Source organism: Macrobrachium nipponense, chromosome 1 (assembly GCF_015104395.2).
Source record: "Macrobrachium nipponense isolate FS-2020 chromosome 1, ASM1510439v2, whole genome shotgun sequence".
In the NCBI taxonomy this organism is placed as follows: Eukaryota; Metazoa; Arthropoda; class Malacostraca; order Decapoda; family Palaemonidae; genus Macrobrachium; species Macrobrachium nipponense.
In genome coordinates, this window is record NC_087200.1 from 156,520,329 (window position 1) to 156,543,728 (window position 23,400).

The 23,400-nt window shown below is 35.3% G+C and overlaps 1 protein-coding gene across 1 annotated transcript in view; it reads left to right on the plus strand.

Moving 5' to 3' along the window:
• LOC135219776 (basement membrane-specific heparan sulfate proteoglycan core protein-like) overlaps positions 1-23,400 on the plus strand; it is a gene marked incomplete in the record, with an annotated part of 1,285,796 nt that overhangs the window by 1,088,961 nt on the left and 173,435 nt on the right. The window contains 2 exon segments of the mRNA XM_064256828.1: positions 9,332-9,499; positions 10,217-10,414. Coding sequence (XP_064112898.1) covers positions 9,332-9,499; positions 10,217-10,414 — 366 coding nt within the window.

Here is a 23,400-nt window from a genome sequence, read left to right on the forward strand (position 1 = left end):
GTATATCAAACTGTCATTTACTCCCCCGCCCACCTTCCTCCACATGGATAAAAAGACTGGGAACCACTATTTTTAATTAATCTTATTAATATTTGAAAATTAGTTATAAGGTAAACTATTTATTTATACTACAAAACAAATAAACATACGTAAGTAAGAAAGAGAGAGAGAGAGAGATGTTATTGTTACTGTTTAATCTCATTAAACTTAATATTATTTGTAAACTAGTACTGTATATTATTATTTTACCATAAAATGTAGTAATGTCCATAAAGATATACTTGTACATACACTTCCAGCCCAAACAGAGGGCAAGAGTTACCACTAGGACATACTATCTCGTGTGGCAAGAGAGAGAGAGAGAGAGAGAGAGGAGGGTTATCCTTTTTAAAAGAGTGAAATGGATAGATTATGTACTTCTATACTACACATATGAATTTTGAAATTAGTTATATTACTATTATTATTATATGCAAAAAATATTAATAAACATACACATGTACCATTGAAATTCTCTCATCTCAGCAAAAGAGAGAGAGAGAGAGAGAGAGAATTTAGTGATCCTGCGAGGGCAACACACACTCCCCCTCCTGACACTTGATAAATTTGACAGTTGCTGGACCCCAGCCATCTCAGCTTGCTACATGGAGTTCAAAGAGAAAGATGCGGGGTAAAATGCATTTTTTTTTCATTCTTACTTAATTTTTTTATTTATAAACTAAAATCCAGCTATTTCACTTTAGTATTTTCTTTAATGAATAGATATTATGGCTGTTTACATTAATATTGATATTTGAAAATTAATAAATCATTTATCATCCAAAAAAACATACATCTCTGTAAGAGAGAGAGGAGAGAGAGAGAGAGAGAGAGAGAGAGAGAGATTTTTGTATTATTTGTAAAATACTTTCACATATGATTTTTGTAATTACAGTTGTTATTATTATTATTATTATTGTTATTATTATCATTATTATTAATATTACTATTATCATATGAAAATATTAATAAACATATTATACATAGTGTAGGCTACCATTAAAATCTCTTATCTCAGTAGAGAGAGAGAGAGAGTGAGAGAGACCTGGAGTTCGAAAGAAAGATGTGTGAAGACTGGAATATCCTTCATTCTTACTTAATTTTTAAAATTTATAAACTAAAATCTTACTAATTCAATGTAGTATTTTCTTTATTGAAGTGATTGCTCTTTACATTAATATTAATATTAGAAAATTAGTAAATCATTTATCACACCAAAAGCTTACATCCCTGTAAGGGAGAGATAATTATTAGTTATTATCTGATATCATTAAATCTTATTAAACTTACTAATACAGTATTGATCAATATTAATATTTTAAAGTTAATAAATCATTTTTGTATCATTGAAATGCATTTAGGCATGAAAATAACATCAAAATACCTAGTTAGTGATTATTTATCTTCGGAAAATCCCACGAATAGGCGAATTCACTGCAAATAATGGGTAGATATGGTCCAGATAAAAATCCGCGAATCAGTGAGTGTGAATCCGGAGAACGCGAATACGGGGGCCCACTGTATATCTATATATATATATATATATATATATATATATTTATATATATATGGTATGTATGTATGTATGTAGTATGTATGTGTAACTGAATCACAAACATTTGGAATAAATCCATAAATAAAGGTATAAGCCACGAAGGAAAAATAAACAACGGAGTTTCTGCAAGATCTTTCGACTTCAACATCCTTTACTCAGCAGAGTAAAGGACGTTGAAGTCGAAAGATCTTGCAGGAAACTCCATTGCTTATTTTTCCTTTGTGGCTTATACCTATATATATATATATATATATATATATATATATATATATATATATATATATATATATATATATATACATACAGTACCCGTCAAAAAAACTGTCGGGGTAGCGATTTCGTAAGAAAAAAACATGTTGCGTAAAAGAAAATATTAATTAAAAATCAATGGTTAGTAATAAAAAAAAAAAAATAGGTTAACACTCACCAACTCCTAGCCTAATATTTGATAGGCATTCCCCGACGTTTCCGACCTTCCTTAAGCTTATTGGGGATGGAATCTGCAAGTTTTTGCAGGAGCTTCTCGTCAAGGTTGTCCCAGATATGTTTCAACTCTGTCTCTAACTTTTCAGTTGTTGTCGTGTCAACGTCCTGTAATTTTCTTTTCATAATCGCCCAAAGATTTTCAATAGGTGAAATATCTGGGGAATTACCTGGCCAGTCTTGTATAAAATCAATTCCACAGTCCTTGAACCAATTAATATTTTGTTTCGCAGTATGCGAAGGCGCTCCGTCCTGCTGAAAAATACTTGTTTTACTGCGCTCAAAAGATTCCTCCAAATTCTCGTTCAACAGTGTGTAATACGAGTCCTTATTAACAGTATTGTTACGAGGTAATATTACCAAATTGCCTTTACCACCATAACAAAAACAACCCCTTACCATTACATAAAACGGGAATTTCACACACGTGGCAAGGTACTTGGGGTCCAGCGGGTCTGATGTCAACTTTCGCCACACACTCTTTCCCTTATTGTCCAAAACAAAAAAACTTGCTTCGTCACTCCATAGCACTTGACGCCATTTTGCCAGAGCCCAGTCTTTGTAAGAACGTTCAAAATTCAGTCGAGTCTTATTTTGTTTGGTGGTTATCAGCGGCTTCTTACGCGCCTTCACTTTTGAATATTTCAAGTCCTTCCTCAAGCGCCACTGTATGGTCCTAACAGAAGCTCCTGCCACTATATCTGGATTTGCAACCTGAAGTTCTCTGGCAGTAAGGGTCGGATTGACTTCAATATCCTTGCCCAGCACTCTCAAACCCCTATTACTAATGATACGTGGCCTCCCAGAACTTGTAGAAGCACGAGGTACTTCCTGGTCTCCATTGTCATGGTATTTTTTCAAAATGCGCTGCACAGTTCGCTGGTTTACACCAATTTTCTTACTAATTTCGCCAGTTTTATAACCTTCGCTGTGTAACTGCACAACTCATACACGATTTTCAAATGAGGTATACCCTGTAGACATAGTACACTAGCGTATACACACACTTTCACAAGAAAATTCTGGAAGCGTGATCCAAAAAATCAGGCAGGTCATGATCGATTTCTACTGTTCATATATCACTTAAGAACACTGACCGATAATTTTTGGTTACTTTTTCCCACGCTGTGAGTGAGACAAATGACTCAGTTGTGTTGCCAATTAGTCAATTTCTCCCAGCCAATTTTTTCCCCATAGATATGGGGGTCGCCTTATTTGCGGCAAAAAAACTGTTGCGTTCAATTATTTTGACGCGCAGTGTGTATATATATATATATATATATATATATATATATATATATATATATATATATATATATATAACTATATAATAACATACATACATACATACAGTCAGCGCAGGTGATAGTTAAGAGTTCATAATAAAACATGTTAAACTGGACATAAGCATTTATTTTTTCAGAAAAAGGTACATAAAACACAATGATATTAAGTTTGAATAGTAACCAAACATTCAATTTTTTGTTTATGAGGCATCCCTTTTGCTTTTGGATCTCTCTCAGATGTTTAGGGACAACATCAGCAAGGTTTTCCAAGATTGAGGGGTTGATGTTTTCCCAGGCAGGGCACAGTTCTGCTTCCAGTTTCTCTGCTGTTGAATAGTTCTTGTTATGTTCTTGTTACATAGTTTTAATTTTATTATATCCCAAAGGTTCTCAATGGAATTGATGTCTGGTGAGTTACATGAACAGTCCTCAATGTAATCAGTTTCACTATCAGGAAGCCACTTCTTCACAATTTTTGCAGTATGGCAAAATGCCCCATCTTGCTGAAGAATCTCTGCTCCAGTTGCAGTGAAATAATTGGCCAAATTGTTCTCTAGTAACCTTACATACACCTTCTTAGTAACTGTCTGGCCAAAAGCAACACTCCCTCATACCACCAGAGAAGCTGGGTGTTTCACAGCATGAGTGTATACTTGGGTTCCGACCTACTGGCCCCTATTGGCGCCCTTACACGTTCCGCTTTTGTGTCACTGATGAGAAATGTGCTCTAATTAGTCCAAAGTACAGCCCACTGCTCACGTGTCCAGTATTTATATTTAATAGCAAAATTCTTCCTTTTCTTTAACTGTGATGGAGTTACAGCAGGTTTTGGTTTAGCCTTTACTTTCTTATAGAACAACCATTTTTGTACGATTTCCTGAATTGTCCTTATAGAGGTGTTTCCCAGTAACTTATGGTGGTTTCTTTCAGTTTTTCTGATGTTAGTGTAGGATCAGTGTCTAACTCCCACTTTATAAGAGCTGTTTGCTTACTTATCTTTGTAGTGTTACCTGGCACCTTTAGATACAAGGGCAATTCTTTCTGGCCTCCAGCCTTGAATTTTGCCAACAAATGATAGACTGTTCATTCTTTTGTGCCAGTTTATGTTGCGATTTCTTTTATTGTTAAACCCACTTAAAGCATTCTATTACTCTAATTATATTTTCAGTGCTTGTAAAGGCCTAAACGTTTGTAAAGGTAATATGAGCCTTAATGCAAGGGCATTAGTAGAAGAAAAAGCCGAGAGTCTATCGCAAAATCAAAAGTCAATATGCTACTCGTGAAAGACAAATAGCCACTAATCGATAATTCCCCCACCCACCATTTTGTGCCTGGCTGACTTGAGGGTCCAAGTAGTTCATTTTTCCCATCAATTATTTAGCCTAGGTTTTAAGGTGATGGTCAAAAGTGTGAGATATGTTTGCAAACATCCATTTTCTGCAACTATCACCTGTGCTGACTGTATATATATATATATATATATATATATATATATATATATATATATATATATATATATATATATATATATATTCATGAATGTATAATATATGTATATATATACAGTGTATAGATATATATATATATATATATATATATATATATATATATATATATATTCTGTAAATATGTAAATAAATTCTTTTGTTAAAATGGGATACGTCTCAAGTATAAATGGCCCATTAAAACTGGTTTAAAGCTAAGAACTATTTTTGGTTGACTGAATTCCACCTGTATCAAACACTGCTTGATGAGGGTGGAAGTCAGTCCACTGAAATATAGTCCTTAGCTTTAAACCAGAGTGTTTTAATGGGCATTTTATACATATATACAGTGGTTCCCTCGTACTTGCGGGGATGGGTCCCCCCCCCCGTGAATAGTTAGAACCCGCGAATAGTTGGAACCCCTATAAAAATGCTTAAAACCTATTTTATTAGTTAAATCAAGAAAAACCCAGAAAAACAAAAATCCAGGAACTGTGGATATTTATCATAGAAAAATACTGCAAATAGGTGAATTTTCCGCGAATAATGTGGGGAAACATTCCAGAGAGAAATCCGCGAATGTGTGAGTCGCGGCGAATCGGAGAATGAGCATACGGGATACATATAGTATATATATATATATATATAATATTTATATATAGATATATATATATTATAATATATAATGTATATATATGTATGTATATGTGTGTGTATATATATATATATATATATATATATATATATATATATATATATATATATATATATATATCACACAATCCTATATTGGTTTTACCTGTAAAACCAATATAGGATGGTCACAGTCAAGGCAAGGTATTTTGTATATTCCTGTGTTCTGGGGATTAGCTTTTGTTGGATGTAAATCAGAGATTTGTTGGTCTGAATAAAGCATTTACTTTCTACATTTTGGTGATTTTATCAGGTCCTTTTATTATATGTGTGTGTGTGTGTGTATATATATATATATATATATATATATATATATATATATATATATATATATATATATATATATATATATATATATATATATATATATACACACACACACAACACACACACACACACACATATAATAAAAGGACCTGATAAAATCACCAAAATGTAGAAAGTAAATGCTTTATTCAGACCAACAAATCTCTGATTAACATCCAACAAAAGCTAATCCCCAGACACAGGAATATACAAAATACCTTGCCTTGACTGTGACCAATCCTATATTGGTTTTACAGGTAAATCACTCCCCCAGAGATTAATACAACATAAACGATGAACCCTTAAAAGGAGCGTTGGACTCAGATATTAGAGATAAAATCTTCCTCCAACCAGCAATTAAGAAGATTAAAGGAAATTTTTTTAACTGTTGTGACACAATGGCTGACTTGTAGACCTCTTGGTATAAATACCACTTTTTTTGTAACTCTTCTAATTCATCACCTGCCTGAAGAGAGACAGTTGGTCTCTGAAATTAATTTTTACATTTTGGCATTTTAAAGGGGCATTTTTATTTGAAGGAATTCTTTTTTTAACAGAAAATATTTCACAGTCATATATAGTATACAGGCAGTCCCTGGTTATCAGCAGGTATTCCATTCCCGACTGTGATGATAACTGAAAATTGGCAATAATGTCACTGATCCCCAGTTATCAGGGCTGATCCTCGGTAATCAGGCCTGTTGATAACCGAGGAACAGTGCAAAATATATTTCAATACATGTTTTAATCAATCATTGTAGACACCTGAGAAACAAGATATGCTCAACTATGAGCATGAAAAAATAATGGTTCATTTTCTTTCCAGTAGAAATTATTGTGCTTTCAATGCCACCAGGTATTTGAAGTTTTAAATAAGCTTACTGTCAAGAAGCTGGAGCACCACCAACTGGTTGTGTGTTTGTTGTAGTACTTTCCAAAGTTATCAAGTAACTATGCAGAGACAGTGAAGGCTCTATTCTTTCAACTTGTAACAATATATTTTGGGATGAGTTTAAAGCACTGGTGCAGATGCTCGGTCCTTCATTTTGAATAGGTTCTAAGCTACATATACAGTATACTGTATTTGCTTCTCTAGCCTATTACTGATATTAGAACTTTTCATATAGCAACAAGTGTGATGATCAACATTGAAACTTGTACTTGTGCAACATAATTTTCTTATAATTTTTACAGAATCTCTGCATTTAGCTGCAGTGTAAGAGTTCTGGTGTGCATCAAGCACGTGCACCTTACTTTCATTAATGGGTATATTTTCTGTCATTTTTATTGTAATGTTTCAGTTTTGTTTCCACATAACATCTTTAGAGAACATGATGACTTCTATTTTCTCAATAAAATATTAGAGATCATACTAAACAAGCTCACTTGTCAACTTCAGTTACAGGCAAACTGTGAATTAGTCGGCATGCCACAGGTATGATGCTGTGAAAAGTATGTAGCAAAGTCATCTGTATAGACTATTTTTTATTCCATTAGGTGAATTTTTCTGGTTTGCATATAGTACAGCATTACAGCAAACATTAATTGGTTGGTGGCTGGTTTAACTTAAGGTAGCTGTGTAACAGCTTAGGAAGGATCTTACCCTAAGTGTGGTCAGGTGCTGAGAGTATAAGATGACTGATGTGAACTCTTGATACTTAACATCCAACAGACAAAACATTATCTATTCATACTAGAAAAGTATGAATTTTTTTACACGTTTACAAATGTTCAGTAATTTTTTAGAATAAAATAATATTTAATATCATCGAATGCCTTTTTAGAAGAAAATGGTTACAGTTTTCCAATTATGATCAAAGCTCTGTAAGATATGATTTAAGTATGAATATGAATATAATGATGATTGTTTTAAAACCTAAGCTGCTTAAACAGTTAAATTTTTAGACCCTTGCATATGCCATGCTAGTTTGTCTTGGACCATTTTTCAAGTACTGAGAACAAATTGCTTGTTAAAGAATCAGTCAACAGGTATTAAACCTTGTTTGGGACTTTTCTAGACCTTGAATTCAGTGTTTGGAAACGATTAACTTCCTTAAGCCAGAACAGTATCCAAGCCTTTTCTCCTACAGGAAGGGAAGAAGAACTTTCTTAGCCTTTTCTCCTCCAGCTTCAGCTAGGCAGAAGGGAAAGGGAAAAGAATGAGTGAGGAAGGCTACTCTCAACTTTCCATCTGTTTTTCTTTCTATCTTTTTGGCTGACATATTTAAAGGGGTACACATCTTGTCTTTCCTCCCCTTCAAATTCACCAAGATCTAGCTTTACTGACAGGGTTTAAAGAGATACTGGAGAAAGGGACCATTCTCCAAAGTTTTTCAGTCTTTTGAGCGATAGGGGAACTGGTACTGATGTTGGTTTTCCAAACCCTGACCATCAGGGTGTATATGATGCGTATTTTATAGATGGCACAATTTGTGTGGTAGTCCAACACAGAGAATAACCTCAGGCCTAGACAGTTCTTATCTACCAGAACTTTAATTTTTGCCTATTCTTTTCTGATAAGGGGCCATCAATTTGAATTTTTTCTAACCCAGGACAGCTGTACAGGTGGTCGGAACATTCCTACTTGAATGTTGTCTGAGACATTTGTTAGGTTTTCACTAAGTATTACGTAGTCAGTGGGCATCTCCTGGATTTCTGCTTTGGGAGAGAATCCTCCTTCTTTCTTTTAACAGGTGGGGCAAAAAGATTTAGGTTGGACCTCATGTCACAGTAGCAGATAAGTACTTGGGTTTGCTCATAGGCACAGCAAACTCAGGGAGGTATCAGCATTAATTCCTATCCTGGCAGGAACATTCACATCAGCTTTGGCAGGTTTTTCTTGGCCAACTGATGTGTTGCAGGAGAAGATACCTGCTCTTACTTTTCAGTGATGCTGGGCCATCACCTTCAGCTAACCATGACCATCATTTTCTCATGGTGCACATCACAAAAGTGCTAGCACAGTAATAAGATAATAGGAAGACCTTAGTGGGAGTTTTATGAATTCTCCCTCCTCCTACAATGCATTGATGACTAGAAAACTTCGTGATTGTTTGTAGGTTATTCTTCTGACTACATGACTTACCTTAGCTGCATGTCAACATTCTGGGAGCTCATTAAATTTTGCTTCCCTGCAGCTTTCTGAAAACAGATGATAGGTAATTGTTAAAATGGCAATATTCTTTTGAAGTGACTTAATCATTTTCAATTATTTTTTCATGCTCATCATTGAGCATATATGTATATTTTTTCAGGTGTCTACACTTATTGCATAAAAAATACTTTATTCATGTATCAGGATATATTTTGCACAGGAATATTATACTGTATTAGTTAGGCTAGCAGTGAGGGTGAAGTAAAAGAGGATTTTATAAAAAAAAATTATCTTCAACTTGTCTTTATACTCTTGAATGAATTTGAATACCAAACATATAGATTTTGCTTCTTGTAAATTTCACTAAATCTTCTTATTTCTTTTTAATAAGGTACTAGTGAAGAAAGACTGCAGCTAATCATAGAGGAGGAAGATCGCATTCAGCCACCTCCTTATTATGATAATTGGCCGACTCAGCCAGCTTACCCACAAAGACCTGAACAAGAATCACGGTATTCAGTTCCAAGGGGTGGCAGCTTTGAACTGAGGTGTGCAGGAGGTAAGAAAAAGTATAAAACCTGATGAAATGATGGCTAAGGCTCCTTATGCATTTCTGCTGGTAACTGTGAGATTAAATAGTTAATTTGCAATGTATTTAATCAAAAGAGCTTGTGTATAACCCCTTAGTTCTTAATCTAACTTGAAAAATTGTTACAAAAACTTCATTACAATGCTTTATCTATGCTTTTATTTAATTTTAACAAAAACTTCATTACAATGCTTTATCTATGCATTTATTTAAGTTGTACGTATATTAATGCCAAATATTTGTCAAGAAGGTTCTTTAAAATCTTTTAATTAAATATAGAACATGTTTAGCATTTTGCTTTAAGTATGTAAGCTGTTTGTAAACAACATAATAGATTCTTGGGAGTAATAAAAAAAAAGAGCTTTTTGCGTGGCATTTACAAACAAATCAGCACTAAATAACGTCAGCACTGTAGAGCCTGTGTGGCTTTTTTTTCATTGCATGCCTGATATGGCTGATGCAATGAACTGAATTTAAAGCACTTAGTTCATTTACAGTCTACATCTTAATGCAAAAGTTAGAAAAAAAATTTTTGGAATGGTATATGTTTTTGTACTTGTTTTTCTTGCATGGATATAAATACTGTGCTTAATAAACTAGTGCTTTTTTGGAGTTAATGTGAATTTTGTCATCATCTGTATTTATTCCAATTTCTTTATTTAAAATTTAACTTCAATTTTCTCATAGGTTCTGACAGAGAAAGCACGCAGATAGACTTCAAGCGCACTGATGATGCACCACTACCAAGAGGTCACCGAATTCAGGGAGGTGTTTTATATTTGAATAATGTTGATGACTCTGCAGCTGGCGAATATGTTTGTATTGGTTCAGACAGAATCAGTGGAAGCATTCTCTTCACAATATACTCCTATATTCAGGTTTTGGGTAAGTAGACAGAAATGTAGACTTTATATGTGTATAATAATATATGGTCTTTCATTTGAAAAGTGAAGCTAATGCTTCACTTTACAAATGAAGGACCATGCTTATGAAAGACTATGCTTATTGATTCATTGTTTTCATTCTTACACATCAGTTTTCATTATATAGTTAAAGAAATATGCAGCTTTTTTTTGAAGGCATTTGTACATTCCAGATACTGTATTGTGCTCTCACCAATGACAACACAAGAATCACTCGTTCCTTAAAGTTATATTTTACTATTTTGCTGAGAAAATTAAAACAAGTATTTACTGATTCCCATAGTTCACTTTGCAACCCTGATGTGTAATGAAAAATGGTCTTCAATATCTATAATTGAAATTTATATGTACATGTTTGTAAATACGGTATGCTGTAGTTAAAACTTCAAATTGCAGTGCTCATTTTTTAACATTGTGGAGTCTGTAACCATTACCTCAGGTCATCAGTAGGATTCTGCATGCTAAGATCAGTTTTGTGATATCTTTTCACTTATTATTTGTGTCTAGTCATTCTTCAAGAGTCTGGGAAAATTTTTTCATCATTTTTGGCACCTTCAGTTTTTTACTACATGTTGTAAAGTTTATTATATGTAGTGTGTTCAAATGACCTGTCTGTTAGTTGATTTTGCTTTAATATATACTATAGTGCTACATCTACATCTTTTCTCTGTCTCTAAAGGTTCCTATTTATGGCTGGCTTTAATGCCCCCATGTTCTACTCATATTTCTGTGAATAATTCTGCTGCTTAAAAACTATTACCCTTCTGAGTCATTTTTAGAAACTCAATCATGTTCAGTTTTGCAATTTACTACTGCATTAGCAGAGTTTGGATAGTATCCCTCAATATGGCAGAAAAAAAATTATTTATATATATATATATATAATATATATATATACATATATACACCACACATATATACTTATGTTTTGAGACAGTTTTCTTTATTTCTTTTTCATATTTGTTGATTTCATGTAACAAAGGAGATAATTTTTATCTATTTTTCTTGTTTTTTCTGTCAGGCAGTAGTATGATATGTATAGAATTACTAGCATTTATCATAAAATTATATTGGGCTTAGTTTATTTTCATTTGCTGTATTAGAACATTTCAAGATTTTAATTCTGCCCATCTACATACAAATGATGTACAGTTGACACCCAGGGACTGCAACCCCTGTGAATAGGTAAAATCAGTTCTAAAAACACTCATAACTGCATATTTTAATATGTAGTTCAAAACACCAAAGACCTCCCTCTAAAAATTGCGTATTTTAATAGTTCAAGCACCAAATATGTACCTTAAACTATCATCCTAAAACACTTTATTATTTGAATATAATTTTAATACTACATAAAATTTCTGAGCATCGTATCTATAAGAGGTGAGAAAATGGTTAAGTGCTGCAGCTACCAACAGAGTTTGCCATGAGGAGGTCCCTTGGGTACTATAAAGGTATCGCTCTTAAACCTATGGAGGGGAGAAAACTGGTGTATTAACAGCCAAAGCTTTAAAACCAGTTTCTTTCCACATGAATATCTCTCTCTCTCTCTCTCTCTCTCTCTCTCTCTCTCTCTCTCTCTCTCTCTCTCTCTGAGTTATTATTTAATCTTATTATACATGTTTTTTGTCCATTCTGAAAAAAAGTTTTCCATACATAAAAGATGAGATATGACATCAGTTAAATCTGACCTATGAGTGTTTGGCCCATCACTCTAAACCTGTTCCAGTGCAGTGTGGACAGAGAAGCTAGTCATTGTCGGTAGTTATTGCTATTTCTTTTGCTTACATTGGTAGAGGGATGGGATATAGGTCTATGATTGTTGCCAGTCAGTTTGTTATCTATCACCAGGTATGACATTAAGGCATCATGATGCAGAGGGCAACTCTTTTGAGTTAATGATGGGTGACGAGTATTTCCTCTTTTCAGTGGTATTCATCAAAGGATGGAGTTGTTAAATATATATAAGGCCTCAGTGAGATTCAGTTGGCTATGGTTTAGGGTGACATCCAGAATTTCTACCAAGTGCAGAAGAGTTGGATGGTTAATGGTTCCTTGGTGTGCAGTTTATTGCCCTTTCCTATATTTGCAAGATATTTATTTAGATAGATGGCTGGTGGTTGTAGTATGAAGCGAGCCATTAGCATTCAAGAGAATAGATAATATTTTGCTTATTCAAAGTATTTAGAGGGACTGGATTATCTTTAGAATGAAGTCAGCCATGCGCAAGATCTTTTTATAATTAAAACTAGAAGTGATTTTGATCTGTGGGTGTAACAGGTACATTGACCTTGGTGCTTTTTATTTGGGCTCCTCTCCTCATGTCTCAGCACATTGTAAGAGTGGAGGCTTGTTTTGTGAAAAAAAAGAACTGGGTGATAGTAGTGTGGTGTAATCACAAGCAAGCAAAGAAAGCAAGCAAATCTCCCCACAGTTACTTTAGTTGTACCGACTGTCAATGTTCCCCCAGCCACACTTTCCCCTTTTCAATACTATTTACCGACAAGACAATTGGTTCACTGACAGACACAAACAAAACTCTCACATTCATGTACTCACCAGATATTACTGTCTCCAAGATGAGAATCTGTGCTGCCCGCTAAAACGGCTGCTAAGACGCAACAACTGCTGGAAATCACAACACAAAACAGCCCAACAAGTACTACAACCACACAACAACTCAATGACACAACAAATCGTTGTGGAGACAAATACCAACAGCATCAAAACAACAACACCACAATTCCACACACAACTACTCACAAAGCACACCAAGAAACCACAACAACTCACCAACAACAACACTCTAACAACTCACAACCACAACAAATCACCAACAATACACTCAACAAATCATAACTACAACAACTCACATACAACACCACCGGAATTCACAAGCTCAACAACCTTCCAACACACAAGAACAGCAAACTTCAGCAATACAGGCACAACAAACTGCTAACATATACTATCACCAGAAATCAAACAACTTCAGAAAACACACAATACAACTGACCATCCAATGCCAAGACCACTCTCTGGGAAAACCTACTGTCTATCAGAGAGACTGATCATAGACTGCCTGACTGACGGACTGACGAGACAACCGTGCCAGCAGACAACCTAGACAATCACCCAACAAGCAAACCACTCGCTAAGTATCTATCCACCACTTATACTCTTTCTCTCTCTTTATAGCTCGCTCACTCACACTCTTAAAAAAAAACACATACACACTTACACACTACCATATAGCAACACCAAACACAAACATGACAAATCAACATACGAAAACACTTAAACTCTCAATTATTCTCAACAACTACAAACGACCCAACGATGCTCTCTCTCTCTCTCTCTCTCTCTCTCTCTCTCTCTCTCTCTCTCTCTCGTCAATCTCTCTCTCTCTCTCTCTCTCTCTCTCTCTCTCTCTCTCTCTCTCTCTCTCTCTCTCTCTCTCTCTCTCTCTCAAGCCTAGAAGATGTTGTCAAATTCTACCATATCACTCCTCCATAGTGGGGTAGTTTTTCTATCTAGGTAGTTCCATACATACCTTTAAGGCCAAGTCAAAGTATACCTAGCAAAGATCAGAATTCGGTTAACTTTCAGTGTTTTTGCCAATTTTGTCTTCATTGTGTGGCATAGGAAACATGATTCTTCCCCTATAGACTCAGGGGAAATATTCATGTCAGTCTTACCCCTCAGTGCTGTTTCTGATCCCTGTGGACTGACAAACCTCAAGGCACTGAGAGTGAAGTGCATCCTTGGGAAGTTCTTTCATGAAGATCATTAGTTTTGACAACAATGTGTGTCCCATATAGCTCGCTCACCTTGATGGATGGGAGGCTATCCTAGATAAACTTAACAAATTATCATGTACTGTATGCAAAATAATATTCCATATGAAAATTATGAGCAAACAGTAGCAGTAGACATTGATATAAGACCCCTTACAAAAATGTAAAAAATCCAGTGTAATTACTCTAGCACCTATTGACAGAATTACAAGGCAGGAAAAGATGCTATAGAACTTAATCCAGTAAGTATTCATTTTAGTTATATTTTTTAACCAGATATTGGGCTAGATTTCTTGTTCTTAGTTACCTCAGTTATGAAGGAGAGGTCATTGAGTTTATGCACATCTCAGAAAATATGTCTCAGGCTGCAAAAAGCAAATGAATAGTTGACTGAAGCAACCACAAAATCCGGTTAACTGATTGAAAAAATTATATTCAAGGAACAGTATACCTACCCCACTTTCAAGAGAAAGAAGTTACCAGGAAAATTATAGTACTCGAATCATTGAGATCAAGATGCATTGACATTATTGACGTAGAGACTCCTGACAAAAAGGTCAAATTCATTTGGCAAATTTCACCAATGAAAACAAAAATCCTTGGCTAATATCAAAAGGCATGCAAGTTATGCTTTAGATTTGCACTTGCTTTTAAAGAATGTTATAGTAAAAAGGTACTTTTATGTAAGTAACTTACTAAGTAATTGCATTGCTATTAGTTACTACTTTTGCAGCGGCTTAAGTTTTTTAAGAATTGGATGTAGTGCTCCATTGTTTTGGTGTAGGCAACTGACCCCTCCCACTTTCAGGGAAGAATAGGTACACCATAGCTCAGGAGCTCGATTCGTTCTTGTGTCTCACTGACTGAATGTTGGTTGTTTGGTAGCTTTTGCTTTGGTTCGGTTTCACCAGGTGGTTGCAGATATTTGCTGATTTTTGGTGAAGTACTCTATTCATTTTGGGACCGCTAATCATATTGGCCTAGCTGAATTTTACTTTTTCCCAATTGTGACAAACTATGTCAAAGTCTAGTTCACATAGAACTAGGTATTGCAGCAAGGGCTGCAAGACTAGGTTGATATCTGCCAAATATGGCACTCATACAGTTTGTAGTTCTTGCAGAAGAGAAATTCGTTCTTGCGACAAGTGTAGAGACTAGGGTCAAGGAAGGTGGAAAACTTTGAACTCTCATTTAGCGAGACTGCAAAGAGACAGAGAGAGAAAGCTTGTCAAGATTGAAAGGATTTTTAAGAGCAGCTGCAAAGGCTTTTCCCAACTGTAGGCGACAATCATCCTCCAACATCTACCAGGCTAAGTGGTCAGTTTTCCACAGCTTGTGACTAAGACACAACATCTCATCTTCTAAGGCTGCTTTCACTCTATGCGTGTTGTTGCTGCAGATATATGCGTTTGCTGCACCGCAGAAACTGCAGTGTTTTTTTAAATGTTGCCTCACACAGCTGCATTATGCAGAATCAACAACATTCACAACTTGTTTAATACTCAGTTTATGGTGGGAGATTTGATTATAGCTAGTCTAAGGAGAGTTGTACGGTCAAACACAATGGATAAGAGAGAGTGCATTATGCTTTTATTGAGCGTATTTGGTATACTCTTTGAATGCACAGCAAGAGACGTTAGGTGCATTTGCCACGTTATATGAGGATCTAAAACGGGATGGCAACAAGTTTTTCAGTTGCTTCCATATGTCTCAGGCATCATTCGAGAAACTACTGCTGTGGATATATAAGCTTCTTTGGCAAAATACAACATGCATATAAATGTATCAAATTCTGACTTTTGCAGTCTTCAAGACTTTTATCCCATAACACTGGTTTCGTCTCATTAAAGATATGAGATGTATTTCGATTTCACATTCCATTATAACAAGATGTAGTGACTAGGGTTTCTTTCCTGGACATATTTAGCCCAGTTTTGTTTCCCGTGATTTGGTACCAAATCCCTGGATTAAACCATATCCCAGGATTTTCATTTTCATATTTTTTTGTATGATTTACATTCAGTGTAAATTATACAAAAAACATGAGATTTTAAGATTCAGGGAGAGCTGCAGTTCAACTACAACCTGGTGCCTAATTTCTTACATTCTTTTCATTAATTAGGTAATTACAGTTTTGAACATGATAAAATACTACTATTATATACCATAATTTCCTCAGTTGAATAGAAATGTATAGTATGTAGTATGAAATTCAACAAGTACAGTAGGTACCAGGAGGTATTTGTTATTATGCTTAATTGCTTGATTTTGCGGGAAGGATCAAACTTGTCCCCAAATCCCAGGATACTGATAACCTCATAAAAAAAAGAAACCCTGGTACTGACATTGAAGTATGGACCTCTACTGGAGAGTAGTTCAGCATGCCACTAAGTGAGTATGATACATAAGATGTGAAGACGTGCACTGAACATAATGGCCTGCTGGCCACCACATCCATCTGCATCAGCGCAGAAGCCTGGTGTTACCACACTCATGTTTTGCGGCAACGCAGTGGCGAGTTCATGTCTATGTCACCTCAATGCAGCTAACTGCTTAGACACAATGCATGGCTAAAGGGGCCTAAGAACACCTTGGCACAAATAGCAGATTTTTTGCTGTTCTTGAAGTCCTCCCGAGGACTAGCGACTGTAACATTCAAGGGTTATAGAGCCATGCTTAATTTGGTGTTTAGGCATAGAGGCCGGGACCTTATAGGAAGTTAGGATATTAGTAACTTAATTAGATCCTTTGACACTTCGAAACAAGATAAATTGACTTTATGTATATCTCTTGGAACTTATTGTCATACATTGTTGGCTTTCAGGTCCTCCCTTTGAACCACTTCATGCCTCATTTCTGAGGGACTTAACAAGAAAAGAAACCCTTTTTTAGTTGCTTTGGCCACAGCCAAAAGAATTAGTGAATTGCAGGCCTTGGACAAACAAGTTGGCTTTTCACAAAGTGATACTATATGCATGTTCACTCTTGGATTCTTTGCCAAAAATGAAATCCCATCCAATCCCTAGTCCCATTCATTCTCAATCAACAACCTGACAAGTATTTTCAGACCAACAGGCCAAGAGAGAGTTCTTTGTCAGGTTAGATCCCTTAAGTGTCTCGAGAGAACTAAGGGAATCAGGGGCCCCAGTCGTAATCTCAGGTGTTCAGTGAAGAACCCATCTTGTATGTCCAAGAACTTGTTGTCCTTCTTTTTAAGAGATGTAATCCCTGAATCTCACATTGGTATTGAAGAAGAGGCATTACCCTTATTGAAAGTTATAAAGCCCATGAAATTTGGGCACCAGTCACTTCACAATTCTTCAGTCTACGTATTGGAAATTTAGATCCAATTTTGTTGCTTCTTGTTACTAACATGATGTGGAGACTATGAAAACTGTAGTACATTATGACCGTTTTCCATGGCTGGCATGGTATGTGGCGAGGAAGGATAGGAGTATATCTTCTTCTATTTCTGTCTCCTTACCTTGGTTTTAGCAGATCATGTTATGGGAAGCCTGGGGGCACTGTATACCTGGAGTACCAACCAGTCATTGTTTTTAATGGTTAGGTAGTGGTTTGTTTTTAATGGATGTGTAGGTAACAAAGTAATGCAAAGTTATTTGGTTAATTTTCTTTTACTGCACCCAGGGCAAGGGCATTTCTTTGTTTGTTATAATACTATGGCAACCATCGGAGCACTCCTTGGTTGCAGACCACTCACTAGAGTAGAGGCAACCCTCAGCTTTACTGCTGTGCCACTACAGGTTGGAGTTTAGCACTGACTAGAGGCAGTATCCACCTGTTGTATCTCTCTCACCAGGTAAGGTTACAACAAGGATTGTACCAATGCTGGCTAATTTTCTATCTCAAACTCATCTCCATTAGCGAGTATGGTTTGAGTAGTTTGTGTCCGTTGTGTCCCACCTCCTGTACGGTATTATGGGATTCAGCAATGTATGGTAATTAGCACTTGGTAAGTTACTTATACGTATAAAAATGACCTTTTTATAATAAAATAAGGTTTTATATATGCATATACATACCAAGTCGTAATTACGCCCTCCCACCTCCCCTCTCATGTTCAGAGAGCATGAACGAATTGAGCCCCTGAGCCGTGTTGTATGTAAGCTTCCCTGAAATTGGGCAGGGTCAGTTACCTACACCAAAACAATGGAGCACTACCATGAATTTTTAAAAACATTAAGCTGCTGCAAAAGTAGGAACTGATAGCAATGTAATTACTTGTTAAGTATATATGAAACCTTATTTTATTATAGAAATGTCATTTTAACTCTTTTTAAATTGAGATCATACCAAACAAGTAAAAAATGCACTGAAGTTTCTTTGGCAGAATCGAGTTTTCTTTACAGCCACTGCATCATACTATCAAGGCCACCAAAAATAGATCCATATTTCAGTGGTCTCAATATCATTCTGTATGAGCCGTGGCTCATGTAACTTTGACCACCGTCCTATGGTGGCCTATCCTATATTGTTTCCAGAAGCATGATTATGGCTAGTTTTAACTTAATTAAAATAAAAACTACTGAGGTGACCAGATCTAGTTGAGCTGTTAATCAGCTCAGTGGTCTGGTTAAACTAAGATATACTTAGAAGGGTACAATATGGTATATTTGATGATTGGAGGATGGATGATTAACATACCAATTTGCAGCCCTCCGGTCTTAATAGGTTTTGAGATCTTAGGGTGGACAGAAAAAGTGCGGACAGAAAAGTGTGAACGGACAGGCAAAAGCACGATAGTTTTCTTTTACAGAAAACTAATGATGGACCTTCACCATCTGTTAATGTATAACTGAACCAACACATCTTGCAAGATCCAAAAACTGTTCTTATACACACATACATACACACACATATAATATACTATATATATATATATATATATATATATATATATATATATATATATATATATATATATATATTAACATATACATACATCACACATACATACATACACACACACACACACACACACACACACACATGTACAGGCAGTCCCCGGCTTATGACAGGGTTCCGTTCTTTAGACACGTTGTAAGCCAAAAATCGTTGTAAGCCAGAACATCGTCAAAAATCCTAAGAAAACCTTACTTTTAATGCTTTGTGTGTAGTTAAAATTATGTAAACTGCATTTTTATTGCATTTTTCATCATAAAAACCTTCAAATATTGATTATTTTGCATTTTTGGAGTCATTTCTTCTGTCAGATCAAAGTCGTAAGCGTCGTAACCCTGGAACGTGTCGTAAACCTGGAAATAATTTCTGATTAATATAATTAAAAAGCATTGTAACCTCAGAACGTCATAAGCCAGGGACTGCCTGTATATATATTAAATTAAAGATGGTAGGGTGACAAGGACAAGAATGACAGCAGAAGTTAAACTGGCGTGAGATTCTGCGAGATTCTTAATCCCCCCCCCAAAAAAAAAGCAGAAGCAAAATATTGAGTCTCAGTAATACAAATAAGTCTATTAGACTTAAAGTACCGCACGTAATTAAACCTCATGGTAATCCCAAGGAAAAGATAAAAGAAATTCAGCCAGTACATCCATTCAGAAATAAAGTAAAATACTTGGCGTGTTAGTTAAAAAATTTTATATGTTAATCTGTTAATATGAAACTTGTGCTGAACAGATACCTAAATACAGTGAAGTGAACTATCCAGAGCTTTCATGCCTTATGTACTATGTTTAGATTAATGTCAAGTGACAGCAGTACTGTATATTAATAGTATGGTATAAGTGTATTGTTGAAACACAACCTCTTAAAGTCATTTATATAAATTCCATTTTACCTTTTATTGAATTATTGGGAACAGTAGGACCTGTATGTCCAATCCTGTCACTTATGCTGTTTATTAGTGTCAGTGACCTTTGGTTTTTGGTATCAGTTACTAACAACAGTCAGTCAGTCAAGTATCTTGCTTGCAAATTAAGCATGAGAGATTTCATGGGTGCATATGATATGCACAAGTTAACACTGGATAACAGTTCTAACAATTTAATGATGTACATACCAGAAGTTTTGTGGTCCTCATTAACATTGAGTATAATCTATTTACATTATTCATATTATAAATGGTTCATTTTTTGCAAAGCTGAGATGAATTAGTACTTTAAATGAAAAGTATAACTCAAGTTAATAGAGTAGCAATTTTGTTTGTTCTTACTCAGCTAGTATATGTATACATTACTCATGGATTTTAAACATACGTACTAGGAATAATTTTGCCTAAATATTAGAAAAATTGGATGTTGAGATTCTTCTTTTTTCTTATGCCTACAATAAGGATAATGGCTCCAACATTCAGTTTTATTCCAAATTTCTGTATATGTTTGAAAATTTTTAGTAAAGGTTGAAGTAACTGGAATTTTAGTAAAACTTTTGCTTTTATTCATGTTATTTATATTAGTACGTAAATGTATTACCTGAATAATATGGGATATTGTTTTGCGTCATGTAATAGATTTAATTGGGTTAAAGTGATTCAACCATGTTTTGGGGTTGACAGTGGAGATTTTGTCTTGAAAATTAGTAGTTTTAGTCTTAATATTTTTATTTGCAGTGAAATACATTTATCTTATTTTTTTTATCTCTGCTGCTGGATTATTAGGAGATCCTTGCACTCCTCGAGGTAATAACTTTGTGACCCATATTTTCATAGGATAGGCTTCAAGTACAATGCAAAAAGCATGACATATAACCATGTTTCTAGACATAGCAAGATCTAATATCTATTTTTAAAATTTGGTTGTGTAACTTAGAGGATTTATAGTTTATTTCTTTGAGGCATTTTAATTTGTTTGAAGCTTTCAATGAAATTACTAATTAGTGTTTTTCTAAATCATAGTTTTATGAACAAATGTTTTGCTTTGTGTGACTGATGTAAAAATAAATTCTAGAGAGGAACAAGCAAATGTATGCTGAAACTTTTTATAGTGGAAAAGCCATGCAATAGGTTTTGATCTCAGCTTATGGAGGTGATGTAGTTGAGTTGCTGGTAACAGTAAATTGTAGGGTTTTTTTTTTTTTTTTCTTGCAAGAATTATTTGAAGTTCAGTTAAATTTCTGTGGCTTGTTACTCATCAATATTTTTACTTACATGCATATTTTTCCATGGATTACAGCAAGAGGTAAGTCAACATATGTTGGAAAATAGCTAGGATTTCCAGTGATTGGAAAACATCGTGTAACAAAGAAATGCAACAAGTACATACTTGAATGTCAGAAATTGGACACTGTACCCTGAAATCAGCCTCCATAGGAAACTGCTAGGAAAACACCTGAGACAGATATTCCATCCTTACCTGTAGTCATTTCAGAATGTGAACAACATTTAGTTTGAAACTTAGGGTCACCCTATGGATTGCCTCACCCAAGATAACCTTCCCTTTTTTTTTTATTTTTTTTTTTACAGGAAACCATTAGCTCATTAGTAAGCCTGAGATTGGTTAGTAAGGGGGTGAATTGCAATAGATATTGGTACACCTGTGAATTGTGCATGAGCAAACCCTTGTTTACCTCCTCAGGCATATCAGTGACAGCAAGAAAATGATGACTGATCAACGTGAACCATGTAATAAAATATCAGTTTTTGCAGAAAAACTGTTGGTTTCAACGAGCTGAAAATGGCAATAGATGGCTACGAAGAGTCAAACTTCCAAAATTGTATATCCATAGGTCACGAATGATTGAATCGGCCGTGAAGCGTTCCGTATAGGAGATTCAAAGAAGATTTGAGGCCTAGCTAGTAAAGTAGTGCAGCAGTCAGTAGTGCGTCCAATATGGGAAACGTGCTGTTAATATAGACCTGATTTGGATGACTACTTATGATTGATTAGGCCGTTTACCAGAGGATCGACTTTGGTAGTTTTCCTTACCACCATGAATACAGCAGAGCACAATTTCTGTGTACTTCAAGTCTTCTTTGAATCTCCTATTTGGAGCTCTTTTCAGGGCCGATTCATTTGTTCGTGACCTAAGGATATACAATTTCTGGAAGTTTGACTCTTCGTAGCCGTCTATTGCCTTTGTCAGTTTGTTGAAACCTGAAAAAATCTGTTTCTCACCAAAAACTGATGTATTATTACACAGTTCAGGGGAGATACAAAGAAGATTTGAAGAACACAGATAGATTAGTTTAGTTTTATTTTTCATGTCCATAGTCAAAATCTAAGTACGTATGTTTAAGTATAATTGTGATTTTTGATATTTTCATTTACTGTCAAAACGTTTTGGTGCTTTGGTGATGACAGTATGGTGCTTCACTTTGACATTTTGAATTGAATGTGTTCAGCGATAATTCAGTTTGACTATTATTATGTACTGCTGTCGCTGATCTTCTAGTGCCGTACCTATAGCTCTTAGCAACAGTCTACGGCAACTGCTGCATGATTAACAAACTGATAAACGGATATGGCTAACTGCTGTACTTACAGCAAGTCAATAGCACAATATGGCACCACTGACTGAATCTGATGTACCCCCACCACACTATGTTATTTGTATGGCAGGAAGTCTGAAATTGACGCATGTGTAATTCACAACCATACCAATATCTATCATGATCAGTATACGGCTGCTGTACCAATATCGTGCGCCTAAAAAAAAACCTTATGGATGGAATTTCCTCTACCTATCCTCTGCCAAAAAATCTTCAAACTCCTCTATCTCGTCCTCCATGAAGAGTTCTTCTGCTGAAGGAAGGCTTTGTGAACCATTTGAGGTTTCGGGGACTAGCGGATCATGCATGTCTTCACTCGCATTAGGCCTAACAAACCTGGTTACGAGCGCCTGTCTGTTTATTTGTCCGGCACGTTCACTGTGTAATCGTGTTTATATAAATTTATTCTACGATAAAAAAAAGAACTGATAAAAATTCAAAATTCAACATGAAATGACAGTTTCTTGAAAAGTTTAGATTGAATGACTCTCTCTCTCTCTCTCTCTCTCTCTCTCTCTCTCTCTTCTCTCTCTCTCTCTCTCTCTCTCAAACACATCTGCATCTCTGTTAATTACTTCTAAAAGTCATTTTCATAAAAACCTATTTCAACAATAGAAAATTAAATGATCAAATCTCTGCATGATGCGGATGATCAGAATACACTTCGCAGCTCTGAATAAT